The following is a 24,599-nucleotide window of genomic DNA, read 5'->3' as shown; positions in this document are numbered from 1 at the left end:
TCCTAAAAATTTTTAGCGAATAACTTGTTATTTTTATTGTCAGGTTGTTTTATATCATGTCCGGCGCCATGAAGAAAGAGTTAAAACCATATTTGTCCAAAAATATGCATAGTTTTACGATATTTCATTAAAAAAATGGTCAATTTCTATTCACCCAGCGATAGGGGTGAATCGAAACGACCAAAGGGGTGAATGGAAAAATTGTGTTTTAAAACGTTTTTTCAGTTAACAATATTGTATCTTTATAGATAAATATACACCTAAAGAGATAAACACTCCAAACAACTCATTAGAAAAGAAATTCCACTTTAAATCCAAAGTTTTGAAAAAAATGTATGGACCATTAAGGCATTCGAGGACGGTTGACTTTGAAGCAATTTTTTGGGTATAAATATCAATTTAAACATTTAAACAATTATGACACCGCAGAGAAGTAATATCGACGTGTAATCATTTCAAATTTGAACAAAATTCTTAAACGAGGAGTACTCAAACATTGGGCTTGAAAACTTTCCTGATTTTTTTTCTATTCACCCCGCGAATTCTATTCACCCCGTTTTACGGTACCTCGCCTCTAAATTTGATAAAGTTACTGTAAAAATAATGGGCAGCGTGGTGGACTCTAGGCCTAGCCCCTCCGTCTTTCGGGAGGAGATCCTTGCCAAGCAGTAGGACAGTTGAGGTGCAACGCAGACGACAGACTATCCTTGACGCACTTTTTAGTCTGTGAAAATAGAACTTACGCAATTATATGTAGTAACGCGCCGGACTTTTTGCGCGTTGTGTGCGTTATTGCATATAATTGCATAAGTTCTATATTCACAGACTAAAAACGGATAGTCTGTCGTCTGCGCTGCACCTAAAAAGGGTTAAAAATAGAATGTACTGTACTGATATTTACTTTATTCTCATAAACGATATCCGTCTACGTACTTACACAAAATAAATCACATTTCAAATATATACAGATATTTAGATTGTTCACAATAATTTCTATCTAACTAAAAGATAACTTTGTTCACATTTATTATGCACTGGATGGACAGTACTTACTAATTTGTAAGGAGAAATTACTAAAATTAATTTTATTCCTAGAATGCAATATCATAATTATTTATAAGTCTAGACAAAAAGTCCGCCTATTTCAAAGTTGCCAAACGACGATTTATCGTAGGTACTAAAAGTTAAAATATGTAGACTTTATAATAGTTTACAACAAATATTTATTATTATTTTGTATCTCCTTTTACGGAGCAGCAAAAACTAAATATTTAGCAGATATAATTAATTTTTTTGTAAATCACATCTCTCCATATTACCTCTGCACTATAAACACATGCATTTGTACAACATAGTAATATACTTCTCCAACTAATATAAATGTAATCTTTCATAGTCTACATATTCTACAACACAAAAGGATCGTTGCAGCTGTTGGCGCCGACGCAGCCGAGCAGCCGTGTGAGTGCGAGCTTGTACCAGTGCTTCACCGCTGGGAATATGTCGTTCACGTCGTTGATCAACTCGTACGGGTCCGAGATTAGATCGTAGAATTCCACGAATTTCTAGAAAAAAATATTAGATCTTAATAAGTAATTAATTATATTACAGTAATTTAACAAAAACAAATCAACAGCTTTTACACGTAGACCTTCCTCAAAAAATTAAAAATACGCATCAAAATCCGTTGCGAAGTTTTAAAGATCTAAACATACAGACATAGATACAGACGCGGGAAGCGACTGCTTTATGCTATCTAGTGATATAATTTGTGTAAACGGACTCTAATGTGGATTATACAAATGTTTCTTGTGTATAGAAACGAAACTGGGGCAATGTTTTAATTTTGTATTAGGTAAAATGCGACAGTAATTTTTTTTTTTATTTACAAATATTTTTGCGATCCACAAATAATTGTGTCTGTATAGTCTAGTCTGTACTTCTGTGTCCGTTGTTTGTATGTTTGTAAAAGTTCCCGCGGCACAAGAGAAATTCTTAGTGCGAGAGTTGTTTTTTTTTAAAGAAAAAAGAAAGCTTCCCGCTAGTGCCGCCCGAACCTTCGGCTGGACACACTAACCGGTACATTAAAAAAAAATTAAGTTAACCTTACACAAAAAGGACGCTTATTCAATGTTTTAGTTTTTAGTGTTATTAAATATTATTGGTCACTGTGTGTAGTAAAGACATTTAAATAATAAGGTTTAAGTGTTTACCTAATGCAATGAGAAAGCCATAGTGTTATTGTTGGTTTAACATTATGAGGTAGTGAGAGTTTGTGTTGTTTTCATGGTGCCTAACACACCGTCCGTCCGTTATCCGTCGAGATGGCGATCACATTTTGCACGTCTAAGTTTAAACATTGTGCATCGCTTTTCCAAAACAAACGCTCGAAGTGATCAGTGAGGATTAATAAGCAACAAAACTTAAGTGATAATAACTCGTAAGTGGGTAGGTAACGCATTCGCCGCACGAAGTGTCAGTGTCGTGACAGGATCGAGACGCGCCGGCGCCAACCCCGCGAGCCTTTCTTCGTGGCCGCTGTTGCTCCAGCGTACACGTAAGTAATCATTTGTAGTTATGAGCGTGATACGTATGAATGAATGTTTGTACAGAGTGATACTGTTTGGTTTACATCATTTTATTACTTCATAAAGATTTATTAATTGCATAATTCTGTATTTACGGTGTTACAATTGATTTTGTATCAACAGTTTGTCCATAGCGGATGTGCCATTTTTTACAACATAAACGATCATAATTATTTATATCTATTATTAGTAACTTAGTAAGACACATGGATGAGAATTTAGTACAACTATGTGTGTACCTATGTATGTATACTAAGATTTTTACCACTACGCAACAGAATTTGTTGCGGTATTTTTATAAATAGGATGATTCAAAAGAAAATTTATTTGTAAAAGTTGTAGAGGTTTTTTTTGTAAAATAACTGTTAAAACCGGGAGAAGCCGGGGCGGGCCGCTAGTTTATAATTGATAATTCACTAATCAATATTCAATAATAATAATACAAATGGTTGTTTTTCACATGACTATTGACCTCTAGCTCTGCCCATACAAGCCATGGTAGCGGCACGTTGTATAAGGTTCAAAATACCTTACAAAGATGTAGTTACAATGAGTAATGAGTACTTACTTCTTGATCAGCGAACTCGCAGTATTTCCTATGTATCCGCGGCGCGAAGTGCTGTACACACGCGAACGTGTTGTTGCGAGAGTCCTGACACTTGCACCCGTATGCTGGGTAACACTCCTGTGTACATAAAAAGAAATAGTTAATCAATGTTATAGTAAGGGATTCCCTATATTTATAAGTCTGGTGGCACCACTCCTTATTAACTAGCAGATACCTTATCAGATGGAACTGTGACGGTCTTCTTCTTCTTTATCGTATGGTTAGTGGTCAACCTAGTGTCAAAGTTGTTCAAGCCGCCCGAAGGCCTTTGACATGGCTTAACGACTGTTATCGTAGTAGATAACAGCCGGGACCGACTTTTTACGTGCTCTCCGAAGCACAGAGACGCACAGTTCAAACACCACTATGCGGTCACCCATCTATGGAATGACCGCGCCAAGGGTTGCTTAACCCACAGATCATTTACCGACTGGTGAGCGCAACGGGCTGTGGGCGCCTCAACTGTGAATGAACTGTGACAGTTATTTTGTTACATTTCGCTGCTTTAAAACAAAAGGACCACAAGTTAGCGTTTTTTCGGGGATATTCTAATATTTTAAAAAGACTCGCATCAATTTCACACTATAAGCAGCGAAAAAAATTACGTAAGTCTGTTCTGTAAACGCGATAAAATTACATTTTTTATAATGAAAAGGCTTTTTAATAATCATTTGGTGTCAGTAAGTCAGTAACTAATTGCTCGGAAACAAGGAAACAATGCTGTTTAATTGAGCAAAACATTTTTTGACTTAAGAATATCGCACAATATCACTTTACTAAATACTCACATCTAAATCATCACCATCGAACTTCCACGGGCATGTGTTGTCAACGGTTCTCGTACTACCCATGCCATTGTACTCTACCAACATGTATCTGTAAAAAAAAACATTTTTTTATCATTTCATGTGTAGTTACTTTATACTGATCTTTCGCTAACAATCTTTATATATATAATTCTTCTGTAAGTCACTGTTTAGTCTGGTTTGGGTTATTTACCCCCGGTTTCTGAGTACATTTAGCGGTAGTTTATCCATTAAATAGCGTTTTTTTTTGTATGAGTTATGACGCTATTGAATAGATAAACTACCGTTAAATGTACCTCAGAAACCGGGAGTAAATAACCCGAACCCAGAATAGTGAACACACTGAATGCACACAAGTGTTAGGCTTGCGTGTGTACATATTAGGTTCGGCATTAATGGCCTATCCGGGCAGCCGATTATGTGTAGATGAACCCGATTGGCACGAGCCGAACATTTGAGTCGTCATCTACTGGGACCAGCGCACAACCAATCACCACGCGCAGTGTGACTGACGTCACAAGTCCTGAATCGCGCTATCGAAGTTTGCACTGCAATTGACTATATATACAAGTTCCCGACTACAACAGTCGGGCAGCCTAGGCCCACCAGGCATGATCACCTCGCCTGGTCGGAGGATCCTCCCTTTGTGTTGGAGGGACACGATCACCCCGTTCCACCACATCCGTTTTCAAGTCTTCTTAAAATAGAAAATCCAAACATAATAATAAATACCTTTCAAGACTGCCATCTTCTTCCAAACTAATAGGTCGTCCGTCCATTTTCTCAGGAGTTAACCCTGCTAGTTGTACGATGGTCGGTCCTATATCTATATTGAGTACTGGCGAGGAGTACGTAGTGTTAGGTTTGATGCCCGGCCCTTTGATGAGCAGCGGGACTTTGATGTCTGACTCGTATGGCTGGCGTTTGTCGTATACTTGGGAGAATTGACCTGCAAGATTTATTTTTGGAATAAATCATTTTGATGACAGAAAAATAAATAATTGTAAGTCAATAAATTCGTCGTTAGCGGTTGTTTCGACACAAAGTTGCTTATGATTTGATGATATTTTTGTTGATTTTTCATATGAGTAATATTCATAAGTTCAATTTACTGCTTAGCACTTAGGCTTTATAGAGTTGTTACCAAACGTACTAGACTAACGTGCACGTGCACGAACACGCCCGCATTGTAAGTATTATAATAAGCGAGCAATATTTTTACAACTAAGACAGCTTACGCTTTTAGGAGGATACTTTTTATTATTTGTTCATTAGTGCTTGGGTACTGAAATATCTCTCAATACGAAATGTGTCAAATAAGAATACTTTACAAATGGTACACTATAACATTGAGTGGTGTATCAGTACTCGGCCTTAACGTACGTAGAAATAGGCTTTGTTTCGAAAAGCCGCCCACATTATTCCTTTGAAAAAATAAGAGTTGCATCTTGTCGTCGGCTGGTTGACGACATTGGTATGTCTCGATTAGTGACATAAAAAAATGATTACTTACCAATATGATATCCATTATCCGACGTATATATAACATATGTATTTTCCATGAATCCTCTCGTCTCCAACGTGTCTATTACATCAGCGACCAGTTCGTCTACCGCGAGGAGGGCCTCCCAGCGCGAGCGGTATGCGCGGTCTAGTTCTGGGAGGAGGGAGGCTGGGAGAGGGGAGGGCGGCATGCGGAGGAGCCAGTGTTTGTCCTGGAGATAAAATGATTTAGATATTGAGTGATTAGGAGTCAATTGTTTATGTAAATTGGACCCATTTTTGCAAACAAGAACCAACCCACATTTTTGACGATTTACTAAACTTTTTAACTTTATAAAATACATCAATCTGATATTTCTAGATAGGCTAAGGTATCTCATATAAGGTTAACAAGAATTCATTCATTAATATACTATGTATGCATTTTGCACACTCAGTTTACAAAAGTCGCGTTTTCTCGAAACCTACCTGCTGTGGGTTGGATCTTGTTTGCAAAAATGGGTCCGTTTATGATTAGAATGGTCAGTTGTTAAATAAAAAGCGACATTAGTCGTTGTACCCAGATACTAGAAAATGTAGACATGGCCGAAGTTCATTCGGTGAAGTAAATGCATAAAATAGGCGCGGAGTTACCGTAAAATTATTTATTTATCGATACAAACTTTTAGAGTCTGAAGGCTACGCATTTTACGAAGTCTAACAAAATGTTTTGTCGGTATTTTGGCGTTTAGCATAATATTTTTAAATGTTTAAATAAGAGTCATGGTTATTTTGAAAAGCATATTAAATATTATCTTGGGTTGGGGTTGCCATTAGAGCATTAAAAAGTCAGTCATTTAACGTTTTTAAACTCTCGCGACTAGTACACATTATTATAATGCAACGGGCCTGACTACTCAGTAGAGTCAGCTCGTGACCACGGTCGATGTAATTCGATCGAAACGTCGGGCAGCAAATAAGGTATCCCAACCTTTGAATTTTCGCGTATATGACCCGTTGCATTATAATATTAAGTCAGTTACTTTTCATCGTCGCGGTTACTATATATTATTTAGATGTAAGTACAAACCTCAACAGCAATATTAAAGTTAGGGTGTCTGACAGCGGAGACATTGTTGAACTTGCCCTCGTGCCTCGGCGCGGGGGTGAAGGGCTGGTGCGGCGCGGGGGGAGCCAGCACCATCAGGAACGGGCTGGATTCCGTCTGGTTCTCTATGTAGCTTACTGCTAGGTCGCGCTAAAATAAAAAAAAACCTATTCAATAATAATTTAGAACTTCTATTTTAACTAAAGGTCGTAGGTACATACCACATACCCACAGTATTAATATAGAAGAATAAATTCAAGATATATAACTTAAAACAAATTTAAAAGCGGATATTATGTTAGTCTTTGAAACTGATTTCTTTGTTACTTCGGAAATTCCTATATTGCGATACTCATTTTAAAACACCATTTTTTATTCTCAAAATTGCATATTCTTACCCAATCATACTAATAGATACGGGACCTAACATTGGATCGCAAAGTCAACAAAGTCCCAAATCCACTTGACATAAAAATAAACTAGATTCCAAGTAAATCACCCATACTTACGATAACATCAGTAAGATACTGGTCAGTGGAATGCGTAGGGACGCCATTGTTTGATATAGTGTAGTTGTAATACACAGAGTTGCCGACAAGGCCGTGCCACTCGCTCCACCCGGGCGGGACCAACTCCGGGCCACCGGCAGAATGCGCACCGTACTGTAAAGAGAAATAGTCAAATCTTTATAATTCTTCTGTAAGTGTGTATGTCACTGAACTTCTCTTAAACGACTGGACCGATTTTGATGAAATTTTTTGTGTGTGTTCAAGGGGATCTGAGAATGGTTTAGATTATTAAAAAAATATTAAAATTTTCAAATTAAAGACGTGTAGACAGGACAATGTCTGTCGGGTCCGCTAGTTATTTGTATAAAACTTCTTATTTACACGAAGGTGTATGTAATACATCCACGTTTCGCCATTAACAATGTTATTACAATAGGGGGCGAGCCATTGCCATAACATTTTGCCTGACCCGGGAATCAAACGCAAGATTAGTAAAATCAAAGCTTAACTTGCGCAATTTAGGATCGTTAAACATCTACTGTTTAGTATAAGGTGTCGCCAAACAACTTGAACACAAGTAGTTATTTTAGAAAGCAAACTAAACGTAGACCCAGTGCAGAGGACTCTCGGTTGACTGTTCTACCAAACAAGCGATCGAAGCGCTGTAGCCCTAGCCGTCGCGCTCTGCTATTATTTCAATGCGGACCTAAAAATCGTTCCTTAAGATAAAGCGAATTTGTTCAAGTTATTTGGCGCCAACTGTACTTACTGGTAAAATCCCCTAGATGGCTGTGGATATCCATGTGGATACTGACAATATTCTGCATACCGGAGGATGTGTTCAACATCTACTGAATTATTTATTTTGTATAACGTACGTTTTTCAGTTGTCTGATTACCATAGTGCAAGCTATGCTTTGTTTGGAATCAGATGACCAAGAGCGAGTTGGCCAAAGGCATTATTTTATTACAAAGAATCCTTAGTAAAAAACAGAATACTGAATTACCCATTACTGATAATCAGCTTGACAAGGTTTTATTCTCAGAAAAGGAAGGGGTTTACTTCCCTAATTTTAACTTGTTTTGCAAGTGTTTGTATCAGTAAATATATTCTTACCTCATTCAAATATTTCCCAGCATAAAACGTCTCATATCCAGTATCATGTAGCATGGTGGCAAAGGTGTGCTTCTCAAGGGTGTTCCTCCACTGGTCGCCATAGCAACCGCCGGTGAGCGAGTTGTTGACTGTCTTGTGATTGTGCACGTACAAGCCTGTGAGCAGGCTCGCGCGGCTTGGACAGCAGATTGGAGAGCTTACGTACTGTGGAACGAGTGGTAATTCTTAGGGCGAACTTAGCTTTTATAGTTTGTTTGATGAATCATTTTGACGTTTTGAAATACATATTTAAATGATTATCACGGTTGTTATACCAGAATGTGTAGGCAAAGGTGTATGAAATACATCAACGTTTCGCCATTACAATGCTAGTTCGATGTAATACAGGGCGAGCCTATTGCTATGCCTTGGGTGTGTTACCAAATTCCGGAGACTACGAATGGGAATAATCTAACATAAATTATGACCGACCTGGGAATCAAACACGGGCCCTCGTGTTAATCAAGTCGGATATACTACAGACAGTCATAGGGGCTGTCACATATATCATGCTCTTATAATATTTATTTCCTCAAAAACGATAAGCTGATTTTTCATTTTGTTTTGTGTAAATTGTCAACAGTAAACACTTTTTGATCGCTGAATTTTTTTAAGGGTGGGAATCAAACCCACACTCTCATAAGCAGCAATAGCAACACGATAACTACTACATCGTACGTTAATTTGTTCCGTGTAGAAATCGAACCGCCAGTCATAGATCATTAATTTGCCTGAGAAGCGTAATAAGTCATTGAACCTATCTATATGTCACCTTTACAAACATTCTTATTATTATATCGCATCGGTATTTACAGAAATAATTGTAGAGAACATTATTCCTTTGATTTTAAATGCTTTCGTCGTATCAGTGACTAAGTCCGTGTAACACCAACACTGTATAAGTATTGGTTAAATATGAGGTGGCATTCAGATACTTGCTTTCATACATTTACTACCAGTTTTTCTATTCTACACTTATCTATAAACATAGAATCTGGTCCTAAGTATCCAGAACTTTAATTTAACAGCACGTGCTGTTAACTTCGGTTTTTGAATTGTCTTTTATAATTAAATTTATTATTGAAAAATAAGATAGGTATTAAGTGCCAATAGTTATGACATAAGCAGATCTTTCTCGTAAGATGGAGTCACTGAACTTATTACTGATAACAGATTAATCACCTTTAGAAATGAAGACACTCAAGTCTAAAACCAATACATTATATGAAGCTTCTCTATCTATAGTTATATATTCAACTATTTTATAGACAAGACAATATATTGTATAACAATAATAGGTCATATATTGTATTATTGTTTTAATAGATTTGTATAAGTATTGTCTTTAATATAAAGAAAACGTTGAAGTAGGTATACATAATAGGTAGGCTAAGTAATATATATATTTTATGACTGTTTCATAAATATAAACACTCACCGAATTAGTAAAAGTAACGCCTTCATTTCCAATGAAACGTCGTACATTCTTCATGGGTGTCTGAAATAAAAATAAAATAAAACAACAAACTTGTAACTAAATCATTTATTTCACAATTTCAACTGTACTAACCATACCACCTAGGATTTCATCCTGATCATCGGTCAAAACCAAGACTATGTTCGGCCTTTTTTCTTCACAAACGGTCACTCCGACGAGGAAAAATAACATAAAATAATTTAACATGTTGTTTTGGCTTATAATAACTTATGTAGATAGTTCTGAGTGATTTACTGTGGCATTGCGGGCATTATCTCTAGGCCTGAGCATTCGCTCGCGATTACAACGCCGACAGCGAATATACCTACGCTCTTAACAAGTGACCTGAAACAAAAAATATCATATAATTTGTTTATAAATACGTGTGACGGTTTTGAGTTACATTTACGTCTGTTTGAAAGGATGTGTATTTATAAACACAGATGTACTTTTAATATAATAATTTTTTTTTCTTCCCTTTTTTGGGAGGAGACCCCTGAGAGCCCAACTGTGGGACAATGGGTTTAAAAAAAGCATTATTTTGTTTCAATTTCTGTAATTAGCAGACACATTTTAAAAAAATATTGTTGCTGTAAGTATGTTGTGTGACAACTACAATTAAGTGAAAGACTATTATTATGCTACAGTTCACTGAACTAATATTATAAACGAGAGTCTGCATATCACACTTTCACTGCAAAACAGATGAAATATTTAAATTGCAGCTCAATATTGGTTGTTATTTTGTGCTCTATTCTGTTACTATATTTAAACTATCGTGATGGTCCATTCAGATGAGACTAGCGCAGGATCATAAAAAATGGTGTACTCAAGGGGAGATCTATATTCAACAGTGAGCAAAAATGGGCTGAATACATAGATAGAATGGTCAGTTTCATATATTCTGAATAAATGATTGATAACCTATCAGCAAAATATCTGAATTACATAATAACTGTCAAATTCTACCTGATTGGATTGGATTCTATCTGATAGATATAATTATGTTGTGAAGCTTTGAAGTTGTCAAATATTTAGAATTAGTGATACACATTTAAGTATTTGTACTGTTAAGTTTTTTAGCTTGGGTATGAATAAGAGGAGTGGTAAATAAATATAAAAAGTGTATGTTGTTGTACATATTTGCTATTAATAACTGACCGATAAGGCAGAAGATAAGTTCTGTTTGTTTTAATAAACATTGCCAATATGTAACATTATTGAGACCTATCGTAATATTTTTTTCATCTTTCTTTTTTTTCTATATACGTAATATTTATTTAAATTGCACTAGATCTTTATACTTTAAGTTGATGTTTGATTTGCTGATTGTTTACTAAATCTGACAATTCAACAAATATGAAAAAAACATTTTTTTCTATTTATTCATACATAATAGATATACAATTTATTTATCTTATTGAATTTGGTTTCAAAATACTAAATGTAATGGACAAAGTATAGTGAGAATAAGATCTTTATTACACTTAGGCAAACTGTAACCAGTCATAAAAAAGACAAAAGATTAAATATATTAAGGTTCTTAATTTATTCTAGAACTTTATGAAGAGCAGTTAGAACACAAACAAGCTACTTTTTTAACAATATAATTAATTGAGCTAGGTATGTAATGATCTAAGCAATAAAAGGTGTAAAGAATATTTATTGTAAGTCTACTATTGTTTTAAAAAGAATGCAATTATTCTATAGACTATAGTATTCTTTAATTTACCTTTTAATTTGTTGTATTCACGTTAAAAGAGCACAAAACTTTACAACTATCAAACTGACTAACTAGCACTGCATTGATACAAATAATGACACTGTATTGTGTTTGTCTCACAGATATGATACCCGTAGTAATCTTCGCAGCAAACTGACATACAGCATTGTTACATACGAGTTATGATGTGTGTGTAGTGAGCACACACATGAAATAATGTGCTTGCAATTACGAAAATTTCAATCATATAATTACTCTTAGAAAGTCAAAATTTCGGAAATAATTCTTTATTCTTTTGTGAGTACATAGTAATAGGTAGGCTTAAGTCGTTTCCTAAGCTTATATCAGAAAACTAGGAACGAAAATCACATTTTAAATTTGAGGTTATGTCTTACTTACCACTTGAAAGGATCGTAGTAGAAATCCTTGACGAATGAAACAACACCCTTTTTGCCCATTATATGTTTTGAAAGTAAGGTATATGGTATAAAACTTAACGTAGGTAACGTTAAATTTATAGGAAAATCAATATTCTCTTTGACGCTTACAAAACAATCCAATATTGACAAGTGAGTGATGTATTGCCACAAGAAAATTATCTGTATTGATATTCTCGTGATCGTTATTTCTTATCTATGTTGCTAGTTAGGATTTTAAACAATTAAACCTACCTATTTTACGTATATCTATGTTTGTTTACGACGCAAAGGACAAATCGCAAATTTAATTTGAGTGTCCTTAGATACCTATCAATGTTAAAAAAGGATTAATGCTATCCATATTATTCTATACAGACTCAAACTAAACAAACCATGACACATTATAGATATAGTCTAAGGGATAGAAAAAAACAAACTTACAAAAACACTTCATTTATTATTATTTACAGTATTAACTACCCAACTGGTATAATGTGAAATCTTTGTATAAACACCGGGAAAGTATCGATGGCCGCAGGAATAACCGAAAGAGACGAGACCGACCACAAGGCCTTTGTAAATTAGGGGACCTCCGGAGTCCCCGAAGCATCCATCGGGCCCCGCCATGTCTAATAATCCGGCACACATCATGGAATCTTGAATAACTGCTCCGATTGTACTGTAGCGGTATTTGCAGATCTTGTGGTCTATGGTTCTTAAAGTTGTGTCTTGTAGTTGTTCGGGTTGTGGACCGTCAGGCTGTTAAAACAAAAATAAATTATTTAAAGCAAATACTTTGGTCCACTTTGCCCTTATTCAAAAGGTTCAATGACTCATTTTTATGATGACCTCTCTAATTTGACCGGAGCGTTTGATCTATATTTGTTTTCAATACCAAACAACTGGATCCCACTACAGTGGTATCGTAGGGGCTTACGAGCTTACAATATGTCGCAAAGGTCATTGCCTCCAAACAAATATAAGCATTAAGCACTAATGACTAATTGAAAACAAAAACCACACTTATTCAGGTTTTAACGATAGATATGAGTAAGATACGTACCTCCAAAACGCCCCAGCCGACCAGTTGGCAAAGAGAATCGGGTTTTATTTCAACTCCCTGTTTAATTATAGTGCTTTGTTTAACATTGTTATTAAAAGTAAACTGTTTCGACACTACAACGATGGCAATATCATTTGTATAATAATATTTATCGAATTCGTTATGCGGAATTATTGTTTTCAAATTATGCATCGCGCCGCCCCTAGTGCGGTACGACGATCCAACGCGAATCTTCCAATATTTTGGTTGAGTATAACTGAAACAAAGGTAGTTATTATTGATTGGACCAACACATTCAAAAGAATAATTTTATGTATGACTCTTGACCGAATTTAAAACATTGCCATGACAAAAGATATGCTACGATGTCAACATTTATAACTCTCAATAGGTAGATTACCTACAATGTCCAGCTCAGTTTGTCAGCGTCTTTATTGCAAGAAAGCTAGAATTTATAGACTTAGCAGAGCTGTTTATGACATCGAAAGTTCCTATGCTACTTTTGCTATTATAAACAATTATTTATTTATTATACTACGTGCGACAACTGGCTACTGGATGCTTTCCAAAGTTTACGATTGCATGAGAAAGTATACGGCGCCTGTGGCGCAGTAGAAGAAGTCGCCAATTGCCACCGATTTCCACTGCGACTGGTGTCATAGATTCAATTCCAAAGTCGCAAGCCTTAAGCATAATATTATTACCCATCTATTGTCACGGGGACTTTACACCTAATCTAACATACAAAATGTTACCAGAACAGAATCACTGATTATGGATCACAGATATTATTTTTTGGTTTATGTGGGAGTCGAACCCACGACAGCCACCACTTACATGTTGCAGTCGCTTAAGACTTATGACTCTACCACTCTACCATAGCCACAACACCATCGATCATCAAATAATAATAATACCTACTTATTCTTAAGCATACATTGATCTATAATAATTTATAAGTTAAAATAAAGTTCCCACTTACTTCCTCCTAGTATTAGAGTTGTACTGAAAACAATGCGCGGCAGACAACACATGTCGTGACGTCAATATAATCCCGGCACAATGCTGCACATACTCCTGGGTGCCCCACGCGTCTAGCAGCAGCTGAGCAAGGACTGGGTACTTCGAGATTATCGTCGGAGACCCCTGGATCACGCGGTCGAAGTACAGCTCACTGTGTACTGAAAAATAATGTAGGTATAATAGCTGAAGAAATCTTGAAGGGTGGTTTGCTGATTGAGCTATAAATTAGTATGTTAGTTAGGCCCGTAGCCAGTTGCGCTCACCGGTCGGTAAACGATCTGTCGGTTAAGCAAACTTTGGCGCGGTTATTCCATAGATGGGTGACCGCATGATGGTATTTGAACTGGGCGTCTTCGTGCCTCGAAGGGCACGTAAAAAGTCGATACAACTTTGACACTAGGTTGACCACTAACCATACGATAAGAACAAGAAGAAGAAGTTCAAACAGTGGCTGCTAGGCTTCTGGTCTGCTATTTATGTTTTTTCTGTAGAATCAATAATGTTTTTGCGACTCGGGAATTTAATACCTTGACAAATCAACGACGGTTAAGCTAACTTAATTCCCACCAAAAAGTTCGCTGTAGGTACAATACGATAACTAATGAAATAAATAGATACTGCTTAAGGGTGAGATTCCAGTTTTGTGTTCCTCACCCGTACGGGGACAAACTATTTTCAATATTGCAAGCGATGTCGGTAATATGTCTTTCCGGTAATTTATAATGTTTTTAAAACCCGAAACGTCTATCGAAATATCATGGAATTTTCTACTTCAAAATCATTAACCAAGTTTTTCATCAATTGTTTCTCTATCCCCATAATAACATTACCACTTAATTCTTGATTTATGCGAAATCATATTCATACTTACCATGAACTAAGCACAGGATAGCAAACACCGCTACACACTTCCACATGTCGGCAAAGTTACGAGCACTGCAGGCACATACAACCTTCAACGACCAACACTCCACTGATATGTCGTACTTTCTTCAAAGAACATCGTAGCATCGTAGTGCCTGTGCTTCGTATTCATAGCGCGATTTGAATATCTTGATACTTGAGAAAGCTCGTATTTTTAACTGCTTTAGTATAATTATGAATACGTTGTAGGTAAACAACTTTTTCTCTAGCTTCGAAGTGCAGAATAAATATTTTACACGTATTTCTTCATCTAATTTGTAATCTAATATCCTGTTGCAACCTATTGCTTGCTGTAGTTCTACACTTATCCAAAACGTAATCTTTTGGTGTTCATTGTACCTATAATAAGTATCTTAATTTACGGTTTTAGAGATACTCAACGTTAGTATTTAGTGTGTAGTGACACACTAGACAGCAGCATACAAACTTAATAACCCACTCCTGTAATCAAAACCTCTATCCCATAAATCGTTCAACGTACGTAGGTACGTAGGAGTGGACCTACTTACTTTTATAAAGTAAATAATTCTATTTTGACATCCTGACATGTAGTTAACCATGCATATATTTTAACTTCTACTTATGTTTACTTCACATGTGTTAGAAGAACTGCTTAAATTTATATTTTAAGAGCTTTATTATGTTGATATATCGCAGTAACTAAATAAATACGCCGAGCAAGTATCAAGAACTCTTGCCGGTGAAATGCAAATACACAGTTAAAGCCCATCAATCATAGCGAGAGTGGCTCATAGAAACCTCTATTAATAGAAACTCATTTATTAACACTGATCCCAATTGTAGCAAAAAATAAACTACCATTATTTTTTACTTAAATCGGTAAATAATAGTGAGTAACGGAAGTTTTTGTTGTACAAGTAATTAAAGTAAATGTTTGTCATCAATCATTCATTTGGTGTTATTGTTTTGTGCTATTGATAGTGAGATAGCCGGAGGTGTGTTGCTAACTAACTTTTTGTTTAGGCTTGAGATCATTTAAATTATTATTGTAAGTCGAAACTCGTGCGCAGCTTAAGGCTGACTTCTTCTTTATCTGATAGGTAATTTTAATTACAATTTTTTTTTTAAATATTTTGTAGCTCCCCAGTCGCATTACATCTGTTAAAAACATCAAAACTACATAGTAAATTCTATAAAAAAAAAAAATACTTTTCTTCTAGGATTCGTTTCTTTTCTTCACCACTAGATGGCACGGAATGTCGTTATTCCTTCGACAAAATAGTGCGAATTATACAGTATGAATTATGATTAGGTACAAGTATAAGTGCTTTTGCTTTCTAATTTTGACATATTATGTTGTCTAACTATTAATGGTTAAGGTAACAATAGCGCCTAATTATTTCTAGAATTATGCACCGGACTTTTCGGCCCGTTCAAATTATTGAAAATGTAATTAAGGTTTGATTCGTGTACCTACGTAAATATGCAACGAATGCTTAGTGTTTACCATAATTAATCTGAGATAAAAATACTTAACAAAATCCTGGCTATATGTAATTAAACTAACTGGCCTAACCTGGATATATTTAACTAGATTGTGTGTCATGACATGTGTGGTAGTAACATGATGCTGAGTTCATGGGGTGTTAATTGAAACATAATAAAAACTGCAATAATTATATATTTCACAAAACTATTGTCTAACAAAAACAATAATTATAAAACAAATAAACAAGATTCTAAGTAACACTTACGTCTGGAACTAGTTGTGCAATCTCATATTCAGAAATGATAACTTTAAAGGCTTTTGTTTGGCAAAAAAGGCAGGCTATGATTTTTACAAACATACAAACAATAGATACTTACAAAGTACAAATAGACACTAAATGAGTACCAATTTGTTTAACACAAAAAAAATTGTTTGTGGTATTTACATGGTGGACTATCGTAACTACTACATTACTGCCATAAAAAGTTTATAGTTTTTAAAACTTGCTTGCCCTATTTTAAACCAAGAAAAGCCATTACAAAACAAGGACTTATCGTATAATACCTTTGCTTCTTATAGAAGCTTGTATCTGATTGTCTATGCTAGTATAATATTTCATGACACCTAAAAATTTTATAACCCTCTTCATATCACCATCAAAGAAGGCAGTTGAGACTTGTTTTTGTAAATCTTTCATTAAAGCTTTGTTTTCTTGATTTAATTCCATAATTTCTTCTTTGGATTTTGCGTTTTCCACTTCTTCATTCTTTTCCATGATTTTCATGAGGAATTGTTGGTCTACTTCTGTGTTTTCTGGGATCTCTTTACCTCTGAGGCGGAGCATGTAGACTCCTGTAATAATATACAAAAATCTCGCATTATAATTGTAAAATATGAGCCAAGTCTTTCTTCCAACTATGTTGTAGTCGCTTTCCAGTCTCGCTGGAACCACCCAATGTACAGCTCGAATTATATAAAATTATTGAAAAGCCAAGCCTTTGATAACAATACAGCAGATTCAGTGACCAGGAGAGGAACACTGTTTTATAAGATTACTTGGGGATAGAGACAATAAGTAATATTATTATCACAAACAATAGGTATAACTTACCTCTAGCTAAAGGTTCTAATAATGTTTTGTAGGCTTCATTTACAAGCGAAGAGTATTGTGCTGATATTTCTTGTTCTTTCTGCTCTCTGAAAACAAAAACCATAAAGAAACTTTAGTTTTAATCATAATGATAATTATGTCAGTGTAAGGTGTAGTTAAGTTCACCTCATTTTTCTATTTAAAAGCTTGCTTATCAATGTAGTTGACAGAGTTAATAATATATATGTAATAGAAATTTAAGAGATTTTTAAGATAATAATCACTACTTTTAAACGATTTCCTATGGAAAATGTCAACAAGTATGATTGTGAACATTTTATGACATCATTTCTTCATTATGAATTATTGTTAATAGTTAATACTAGTGGGGTACTATTTACCTGTTAGCAAACTTATCAGGATGCAAATACTTCTGTAATTCCTTATATTTCTTTGCCAATTCAGTTTCGTCCAAATCGTAAGTTTCTTTCACACCCATAATATTGAAGTAATTGTTTTTCTTATCTGGTTCTTGTAATACTTTACAATTACCACAAAAAAGGTGCGATTCCGTATTTTTCACATCTTTTCCACAAGACCAACATGCTAAACGAATTTGATGTTTATATGCGTTTTTTATTACGTGGTTAAGTATAAGATTTCTGAGACTCATAATTTTGATATGTTTGCCCAATGTTTGAATGACGGCCCACTTGAAACAAGTGTGATAACTTATGAAATATTCAGCAAGGTCACGGTAAGTACACAATACATCAGTTACTATGGATATTGGTATCTTTATTAGCTAATTGAATAACTTCTCGTAATTTCGCACTATTCAAGTCGGTAAGGGTTATTATGACATTTGACAATCAGCTGATGGAAAACGTTTAGTTTTCTATATTTTTGTTACATAAGAATAAGATAGCATCCATAATTGAATAAGTTGGAATTAAACCCAGCACGTTCCAAAAACTATTTTTCGCTGCGTCAGTGTATCATTATAATAATTATAAGTATTATAAGGTAATTATTTTTATAGTGAATACGTCGAATGATCTCTTAATTTTATCGAGATACTAAACGCGCAATCTTGTGTCAAAACTGTCAATGGCAATGTGTGAATTTGACGTTTGCTCAAGTTTGTTTGGGAGGACAGTTTGGCAATTCTTTGTGTTTTTCTGAGGAAAAGCTTAATTAAAATGGTGTCCTATTTTGCATTGGACGCCACAGGCGAAGTTACCAACTTTCAAAAGGAAATTTCAAACATGATGCACGGGTTTGGCGACAATCCTAATCCAAATGCGGCCACCGTAGTCTTGGTGGAGTTTATTGTTCATCAGCAGCTCAAAACTATGATACAAGAAGCCTATCAATGTTCCATACTCCGAGGAAGTAAAGCAATAACCAATTTCGATGTCATTTTTCAATTGAGAAAGAATGTGTTGAAATTAAAACGATTACATGACTACCAGATAAAACTCGATATGATAGAAAAAAGGACGTCGCAACTAAACATCTCTACTCCTACATCTGAGCCAATAATGTCTGGTATTATTCTCGAAGAAGGAAAAGACCCTGTAGTGAAAAAACGTAGAACACACATAGACTGTATCAGAGAAATAGATGAATGGGATGAGGTTAGCTCACTAAAGTATGATGCCATAGACTATTTAAGAAAAATAAGAGCAGCAAAGATTACCGAGTCTATGTCTTTTGAAAAGTATGAGGCGTACCATAAAGCCAGATGTGCATCTTTTCGCTCTGGTTATGGTCTTGGCAAAGGTTTTATTAAACTTGAACGCTGGATCAATCCAACCAAAGAATTTAAACTTACAAATGCTGCTTTAGAAGTACTTTGTTTTGTTGCTTATGAAACGGTTGCAGAGATTGTAGAAGCAGTATTTTTGATTCGTCAAGATGCTAAGAAGAAAAGTGGTGATCCTTTTAGTAAGTTCGAAGGAGGGTATTTCTGTAATCCCGTTAGTTTGAACAATGCAGTTTATATCAAGTCTGGTTATGAAGGAGTATCGGCTATCACTGTGGCAGAAGTAAGAGAAGTGCTGAGAAGATATTTTTCTCCAAGGACCGGAATGAACGGACTGTTTTATAGGAATATGGGAATGGATCTACCTATTCGGTTTCTATCAACTTAGGAACATATGAACTATAAGAATATAGATTTACATATGAGTATTAATTTGATGATCTAAAGTTATCAGTAATTTAACATAATTTGGCTGATAGTAAATAATAGATTTGTAAAGTACAGTCACAAGTATAAAAATGTGTTTGTTTAGTTTGAACATGTATTTGGAAATCTTGTTCAAACTGTGTTGTACATCTTCATCTGACTGTACTAATGAGAAAACAAAAACTGGGTATGTTTTAAAGAATTCTGTTGTTATATTAACAATTTAATTCTTCAAAATGTTAGATTAGTATACCTAGACATTATAAATGTCATGACTTGAATAATTTAAGAATAGCCAGTACTAAGATAGTTAAAGTAATACTCTTAAATTAATTTTTGTCTGGTGTAATTAATATTAAACAATATAAGTATAACTTATTTAGTTCGAATCTGTTCATGCTCATTGTTGAATTTAAGTATCAGTATAAAAAGGTTCCCATTATTCATCTTATTCTTTATGGCCTTAGTATAGAACAAAATTTCAATAAAAAATGTAAGTACTTAATCCCTCTGTTTTAATTAACTTACGCCTTGTTAAAAATACATGATTATATCATTCTTCTCAACAATTAATTATTTAAATACTACAATAGAACCATTGCATCTAAAATAGATAAGATTGTTCTTGTTTGCCTTTTTTTTCTTGTTGGTCTATAATGTTAAATAACGTCGAATCACTAATCTATTTTGAAGACAAATAATTATCTAGGTTAATAGAACAAATACGAGTTCCTACTCCTTTTAATTTAGACACAAAGAGGACAGTTTAGACAGGACGTGCTGCAGGCTTACTCCTGTCAGTATCTAGTCGAAAATCATATTTGATTGATTCGAATAAATGTCAAATCGAAATGTTACACTTCTAACTAGATCGTGATCAAACACGAGTTTAAAATGAAAATAATCTACATTAAATAATAATAATATTAGTTAGTAGAAGCCTGCTGCTCAAAATTGTGATTCCAATTAGTTGTCGACAACAGCTCCCTAACTCGCGCTCCTAATTGATAACTATTTAATGCACTTGCTGATTACCTACTAAATTAATTTGTTGTCTATTCGCGTGTATGAATAACAATAGCTATTTCCCGCCACTTTAGCACACGTTAATAGAATTTATAATGACATTTCGCGTAATGGCCACGTTCAATGCTGTTTAATTGCACAGTATTTGACTCAAGGTTGGGTATATTGAAGGGTGGAAGGGTTTAATTCATTGTTTTGGTAAAGCAATTTTGTGTTTAGTAAATTATGTTGCCGATATTAATGCAAGACAATGCTGTTTAGAGCTATATTAAATTTAAAACTTTACGTAAACAAAAATACGTAAAAAAAGGTTTCTCTTCATATGTACACGCCTGCTTCAATTTAAATCCATTTCGCTATTATTAATAATGTTAGATCCTTGTACTAGGGGGCGAGCCTATTGCCATATACCAGGCCCGTTACCGGACTTATTGTGTCCGTCATTTGTATGTTTGTAAAAGTCCCCGCGACACAAGAGCAATCCTTAGTAGTTGTTTTTTTAAACAAAAAAAGATTGAGAATAATAATAATTAGAAAAATACCAACCACGCCACCTTGTGGCCAGCAGTTGTTTACACGTAAAAAAGGCTCGTATTTTTACTCGTCACTACACTGACCAATGATACCGGTTAGTTCCACAAGTTCTGGATAAGTACCAGTTAGTTAACGAGTAAAGTTTGTACAGAAATTTTTATAACATTTCCTGTTACATTATCTATCGTACCTACTGGTTATCCGACGCTTATTTTTAAGCATTGAAACCAGCCGTCTATATACCTAATAGCCCCTAAAATACTATCATTAACTAAACGGTTTTTTCTAAATCTCGCTTGATCAATAATATTAAGCTTTATTTCTTTCCATTTCAAACCTAATTTAGAAAAAAAGTAACGAAATGCAATTCAATTTCATTGAAGTTTTCGACAGATTTCGTTTGGAAACCAATATTGTATTGATAGACATTTTTTTTTATTATGTGATTGCATCAGGCCATCTTATTATTCCTACGATTTAACCGCAGCGGGGAATCTCATTTTGATTTAAATGTCGTCGCAGGTGCTTTGATGTATAAAATATATTTGTACGTCTAAGAAAGGTTTCAACGTATTTTGTGTCGAAATAGTCGCGTTAAAAGTAAAATAAGTATTCACGTCTTATAGCAAACGTATTTTGAGAATTTTATAGGAAGAGCTAGTTACCATATTATTCTCTAAGTTGAAATAAAAAATAAGGTACAGAGTTTATACGTTCTTAGCAAATAGCTATGACGCAGGCGTTATAAGGCTGTAGAGAAAGAGTTACTTCTTAGCCAGATATTTTATTACCTACCTACATATTATTATGTATTCTCGTAATTCCCGGGAGTTATCATATCCTTATATGTAAGTAGGTAGTGTAGGTACTTAGTTCAGATATACAAAGAAGAAAGAAATAATATCTCAAATGACTTTCTTGACTTTGGATCTAATCCACGAAACTTAACTATTAATTAAGTGTTTCGGTACATATCTATTTTACAAATAAACCAACTAATTTAAACTTTGAAAACTTTAATCTAGAATCACATTCAAATCCTATCGTCCAATGTCATAGACAACATAAACACTTGATTGCTTCACAGCGAAGATTTTATTCATTTTATAGCCTGTGCAATAGGCTGAAGGATAAAATACTAAAGTCTTGTAGGTGCTCGGGAGATTAAAAGTAAATACTACACTCGAGATTAATGGCGTCTTGTGAACTTTTAAGGCCTAGTTGTTGAACACTTGTCTTGTTTTATAGCGTACTTTAATTGTTTATGGTTGGCTAGGTCTATATTTTATTAGTGTAGCTAGCTAGGTTTGTCAAAAAGGATTTTGCTTGCGTATTCAATCCTTAATTTCTTCAGAGAAATACACGGGTATCGGCTGTATCAGCCAGTCAAAAGTTAAGTCCAACTTTTGATAAATTAATTATTCCAAAAGACAATTTTAAAAACAATAACTTAACATTACGATAAGCGTAATGTTAAGTTATTGTTTTTAAAATTTTCTTTGATTAAAATTAAAATACAATAGCGCAGTAAACAAAGTTATTATTATTTTCTCTCAGTTAAAACACGTTTTACTTATTATTTATCCAAATTAATTAAATCCAACTAAGAAGCCCTAACAACAAACACAGCTTGAAGCCTCAAAACTAGACAATGCATCCCACAATTATTACACGAACTTTCGTCTCAGCTTTTTGAGAATGGTTGCTTGCAAATTTAATTTTGTCTAGCTGAGTTATAGCTTGCCTTATTGGATGGGGCCCCGAGACTCCCTGAATTAATAATGGGCTCCGTATGCGAGGAAGCATTTCCTTCGAGTCAATACTTGGAGGTTATGTTGTCAATGTAAATATAGATTGTAAAAGAACTTGCACTTTGAAAATAAGGCGGACATTTTGTACGGTAAAGCTTTTTAGATTCAATATTGCATTTTGAAATTGTGAATTCTTTTTAGTAAAATGGAGGGTCTATTTTATACTCTTTAAGTAGCGTAGAGATTTTATTTTGCCAAAAATACAGTGCGTTTACTTCGTAATGCCTATGCCTAAAGTTGAGTCTATGGGTTAATTATTACATTCAAAATTTGGTTAGTTCAATTTTAGTCAGAAGATAAATCAAAATCTGAAGAACTGGCTGCGAAATTTGGTAGGTACTATTGGTAATATGCACACACATGCTTCAAACAGATTTCATAGTAAAAAGATTCTTGCCGCTTTTTCAAGCTAAAAAGACTACCTTATCGGCTGTACAGAAAGTAGTTCACGCCATTCATGTACTAACATTTCCATGCAGTTTCAATGCACCTTGCCTTCAATGTGACCCATGTGACCCATGTGACCGTTGACCGCTGACCGGTCACCGGGTCATGTTTACTCATTGCTCGTGCTTCCGAATACTGTTCGTCACTGTTCGTGTAACATCTTTGACAGTCCACAAACTTGGTTATCGGTTTACTTGACGTTGAGTTTGGGATTGAAAATATTGGCTTAAAGTTGCAGTGTTTGTTGGTTTTTTGGTGATTATCGGAAAAGCACACGCAATAATTTCAACCAATACTAGTTAAATGTGAGAATCTGTCAGTCTTTTAGGTTTTCACAGCTTAACCGCTAAACTAATTTATGAAAAGATCATAGAAAAACTATTTTCAATAAAAATTTCGCACCGGCTCAGTCGAGAGCATAAATTAGTTTCGTTTTGTTTTCCATTCTAAGTATATGGTCATATACCTATGTGCGCAGATGTTCTCTGATACTATCTTCGGACCTCTATAAGTTTTTATCATATAGTGGCGTTTATAAACAAGATACCTAAGAATTAATAAAAAATAACCGTAACTTAGTCTATCTAATTGGCAACAATACACCTTTTTCATAAAAGCGTTGCCGAAAAGAAACAAAACATCTTCAAATACATTAGCAGCAATTTGAAATGCAAAAGTAAATATTAATTTGTTTAATTATTAACAAACAGTGTTAGTAAATTCAGCAGCACAATGAATTATTTGTTAAATAAACGCAAGAGCCGGTCATTATCACGTCACGCTAATAAACTACGCCTGAAAGTCATTCAGACATCCTTCGTTCACTCGTTCATTCGTTCATTGCTATGGGGTGTAGGGCTGCCGTGCAATTGTGTTTTGGCACAGGAAATTCTGTCCCATTTAGATTAGAACACCATGAAATGGTTTATAAAATTGTATGTTTTTTTTAACATAAATATGTTATTATTGTTTAGGGAAAGGTGAGGATTGGCGGAATGGCTGTATATGGAGGTATTATGGGGATTCTTTGCTTAACAATGGAACAGTAAAGTAGTGGTTGCAAATGGGAGAAAAAGTTTAAAATTAAATATGCATTTTTAACGAAGACATTATCGGGTTTGCTGTTCTTAAATATTATTATTTCTTGGTACCTACTAGTACC

The 24,599-nt window shown here is 34.7% G+C and overlaps 4 protein-coding genes across 5 annotated transcripts; 1 reads left to right on the top strand and 3 right to left on the bottom strand.

The window, feature by feature from the left end:
- Positions 1-886: 886 nt before the first annotated feature.
- Positions 887-12,038, bottom strand: LOC142981648 (N-acetylglucosamine-6-sulfatase-like). 2 transcript variants are annotated; one of them, XM_076127686.1, is made up of 11 exons: positions 11,856-12,038; positions 9,827-10,078; positions 9,695-9,754; positions 8,218-8,421; positions 7,101-7,253; positions 6,574-6,741; positions 5,515-5,716; positions 4,734-4,950; positions 3,984-4,071; positions 3,157-3,273; positions 887-1,565 (listed from the first exon to the last, which is right to left on the bottom strand). In XM_076127686.1, exons 2-11 carry the CDS (start codon positions 9,938-9,940, stop codon positions 1,407-1,409), a joined length of 1,482 nt encoding a protein of 493 aa, XP_075983801.1. In that variant the 5' UTR covers positions 9,941-10,078; positions 11,856-12,038; the 3' UTR covers positions 887-1,406. The 2 variants fall into 2 exon arrangements, with proteins under 2 accessions (XP_075983801.1, XP_075983803.1); XM_076127688.1 differs by lacking the exon at positions 11,856-12,038 and adding an exon at positions 11,466-11,621.
- A 287-nt stretch (positions 12,039-12,325) lies between these two features.
- Positions 12,326-14,939, bottom strand: LOC142981761 (trypsin, alkaline A-like). Its single transcript, XM_076127863.1, has 4 exons — positions 14,833-14,939; positions 13,921-14,119; positions 12,939-13,194; positions 12,326-12,634 (listed from the first exon to the last, which is right to left on the bottom strand). Exons 1-4 carry the CDS (start codon positions 14,876-14,878, stop codon positions 12,326-12,328), a joined length of 810 nt encoding a protein of 269 aa, XP_075983978.1. The 5' UTR covers positions 14,879-14,939.
- Positions 14,940-16,509: 1,570 nt separating this feature from the next.
- On the bottom strand, positions 16,510-18,280 carry Hsc20 (iron-sulfur cluster co-chaperone protein HscB-like protein, mitochondrial). The gene is made up of 3 exons (XM_076127551.1): positions 17,827-18,280; positions 17,447-17,532; positions 16,510-17,187 (listed from the first exon to the last, which is right to left on the bottom strand). The coding sequence occupies exons 1-3, from the start codon at positions 18,096-18,098 to the stop codon at positions 16,886-16,888; spliced, it is 660 nt and encodes a 219-aa protein (XP_075983666.1). The 5' UTR covers positions 18,099-18,280; the 3' UTR covers positions 16,510-16,885.
- A 269-nt stretch (positions 18,281-18,549) lies between these two features.
- Spt3 (Transcription initiation protein Spt3) lies at positions 18,550-20,111 on the top strand. The gene has a single exon (XM_076127547.1). It carries the CDS (start codon positions 18,628-18,630, stop codon positions 19,579-19,581), a length of 954 nt encoding a protein of 317 aa, XP_075983662.1. The 5' UTR covers positions 18,550-18,627; the 3' UTR covers positions 19,582-20,111.
- Positions 20,112-24,599: the final 4,488 nt, after the last annotated feature.

The sequence above is a fragment of the Anticarsia gemmatalis genome, chromosome 20 (genome assembly GCF_050436995.1).
Source record: "Anticarsia gemmatalis isolate Benzon Research Colony breed Stoneville strain chromosome 20, ilAntGemm2 primary, whole genome shotgun sequence".
NCBI lineage: Eukaryota > Metazoa > Arthropoda > Insecta > Lepidoptera > Erebidae > Anticarsia > Anticarsia gemmatalis.
This window is presented reverse-complemented; position numbering and strand designations above follow the sequence as displayed.

Coding starts and splice junctions, on each gene's coding strand:
- LOC142981648 (XM_076127686.1), bottom strand. CDS start 9,940: ATGTTAAATTATTTTATGTTATTTTTCCTCGTCGGAGTGACCGTTTGT. Junction 3,274..3,983: donor TCGATGGTGATGATTTAGAT/GTGAGTATTTAG, acceptor TTATGTACACAG/GAGTGTTACCCAGCATACGG. Junction 1,566..3,156: donor GCGAGTTCGCTGATCAAGAA/GTAAGTACTCAT, acceptor ATTTTTTTCTAG/AAATTCGTGGAATTCTACGA.
- LOC142981761 (XM_076127863.1), bottom strand. CDS start 14,878: ATGTGGAAGTGTGTAGCGGTGTTTGCTATCCTGTGCTTAGTTCATG. Junction 14,120..14,832: donor TATCCTGTGCTTAGTTCATG/GTAAGTATGAAT, acceptor ATTATTTTTCAG/TACACAGTGAGCTGTACTTC. Junction 12,635..12,938: donor TCGGCTGGGGCGTTTTGGAG/GTACGTATCTTA, acceptor TTGTTTTAACAG/CCTGACGGTCCACAACCCGA.
- Hsc20 (XM_076127551.1), bottom strand. CDS start 18,098: ATGAGTCTCAGAAATCTTATACTTAACCACGTAATAAAAAACGCATAT. Junction 17,533..17,826: donor CCTGATAAGTTTGCTAACAG/GTAAATAGTACC, acceptor TTTTGTTTTCAG/AGAGCAGAAAGAACAAGAAA. Junction 17,188..17,446: donor ATTAGAACCTTTAGCTAGAG/GTAAGTTATACC, acceptor ATATTATTACAG/GAGTCTACATGCTCCGCCTC.
- Spt3 (XM_076127547.1), top strand. CDS start 18,628: ATGGTGTCCTATTTTGCATTGGACGCCACAGGCGAAGTTACCAACTTT.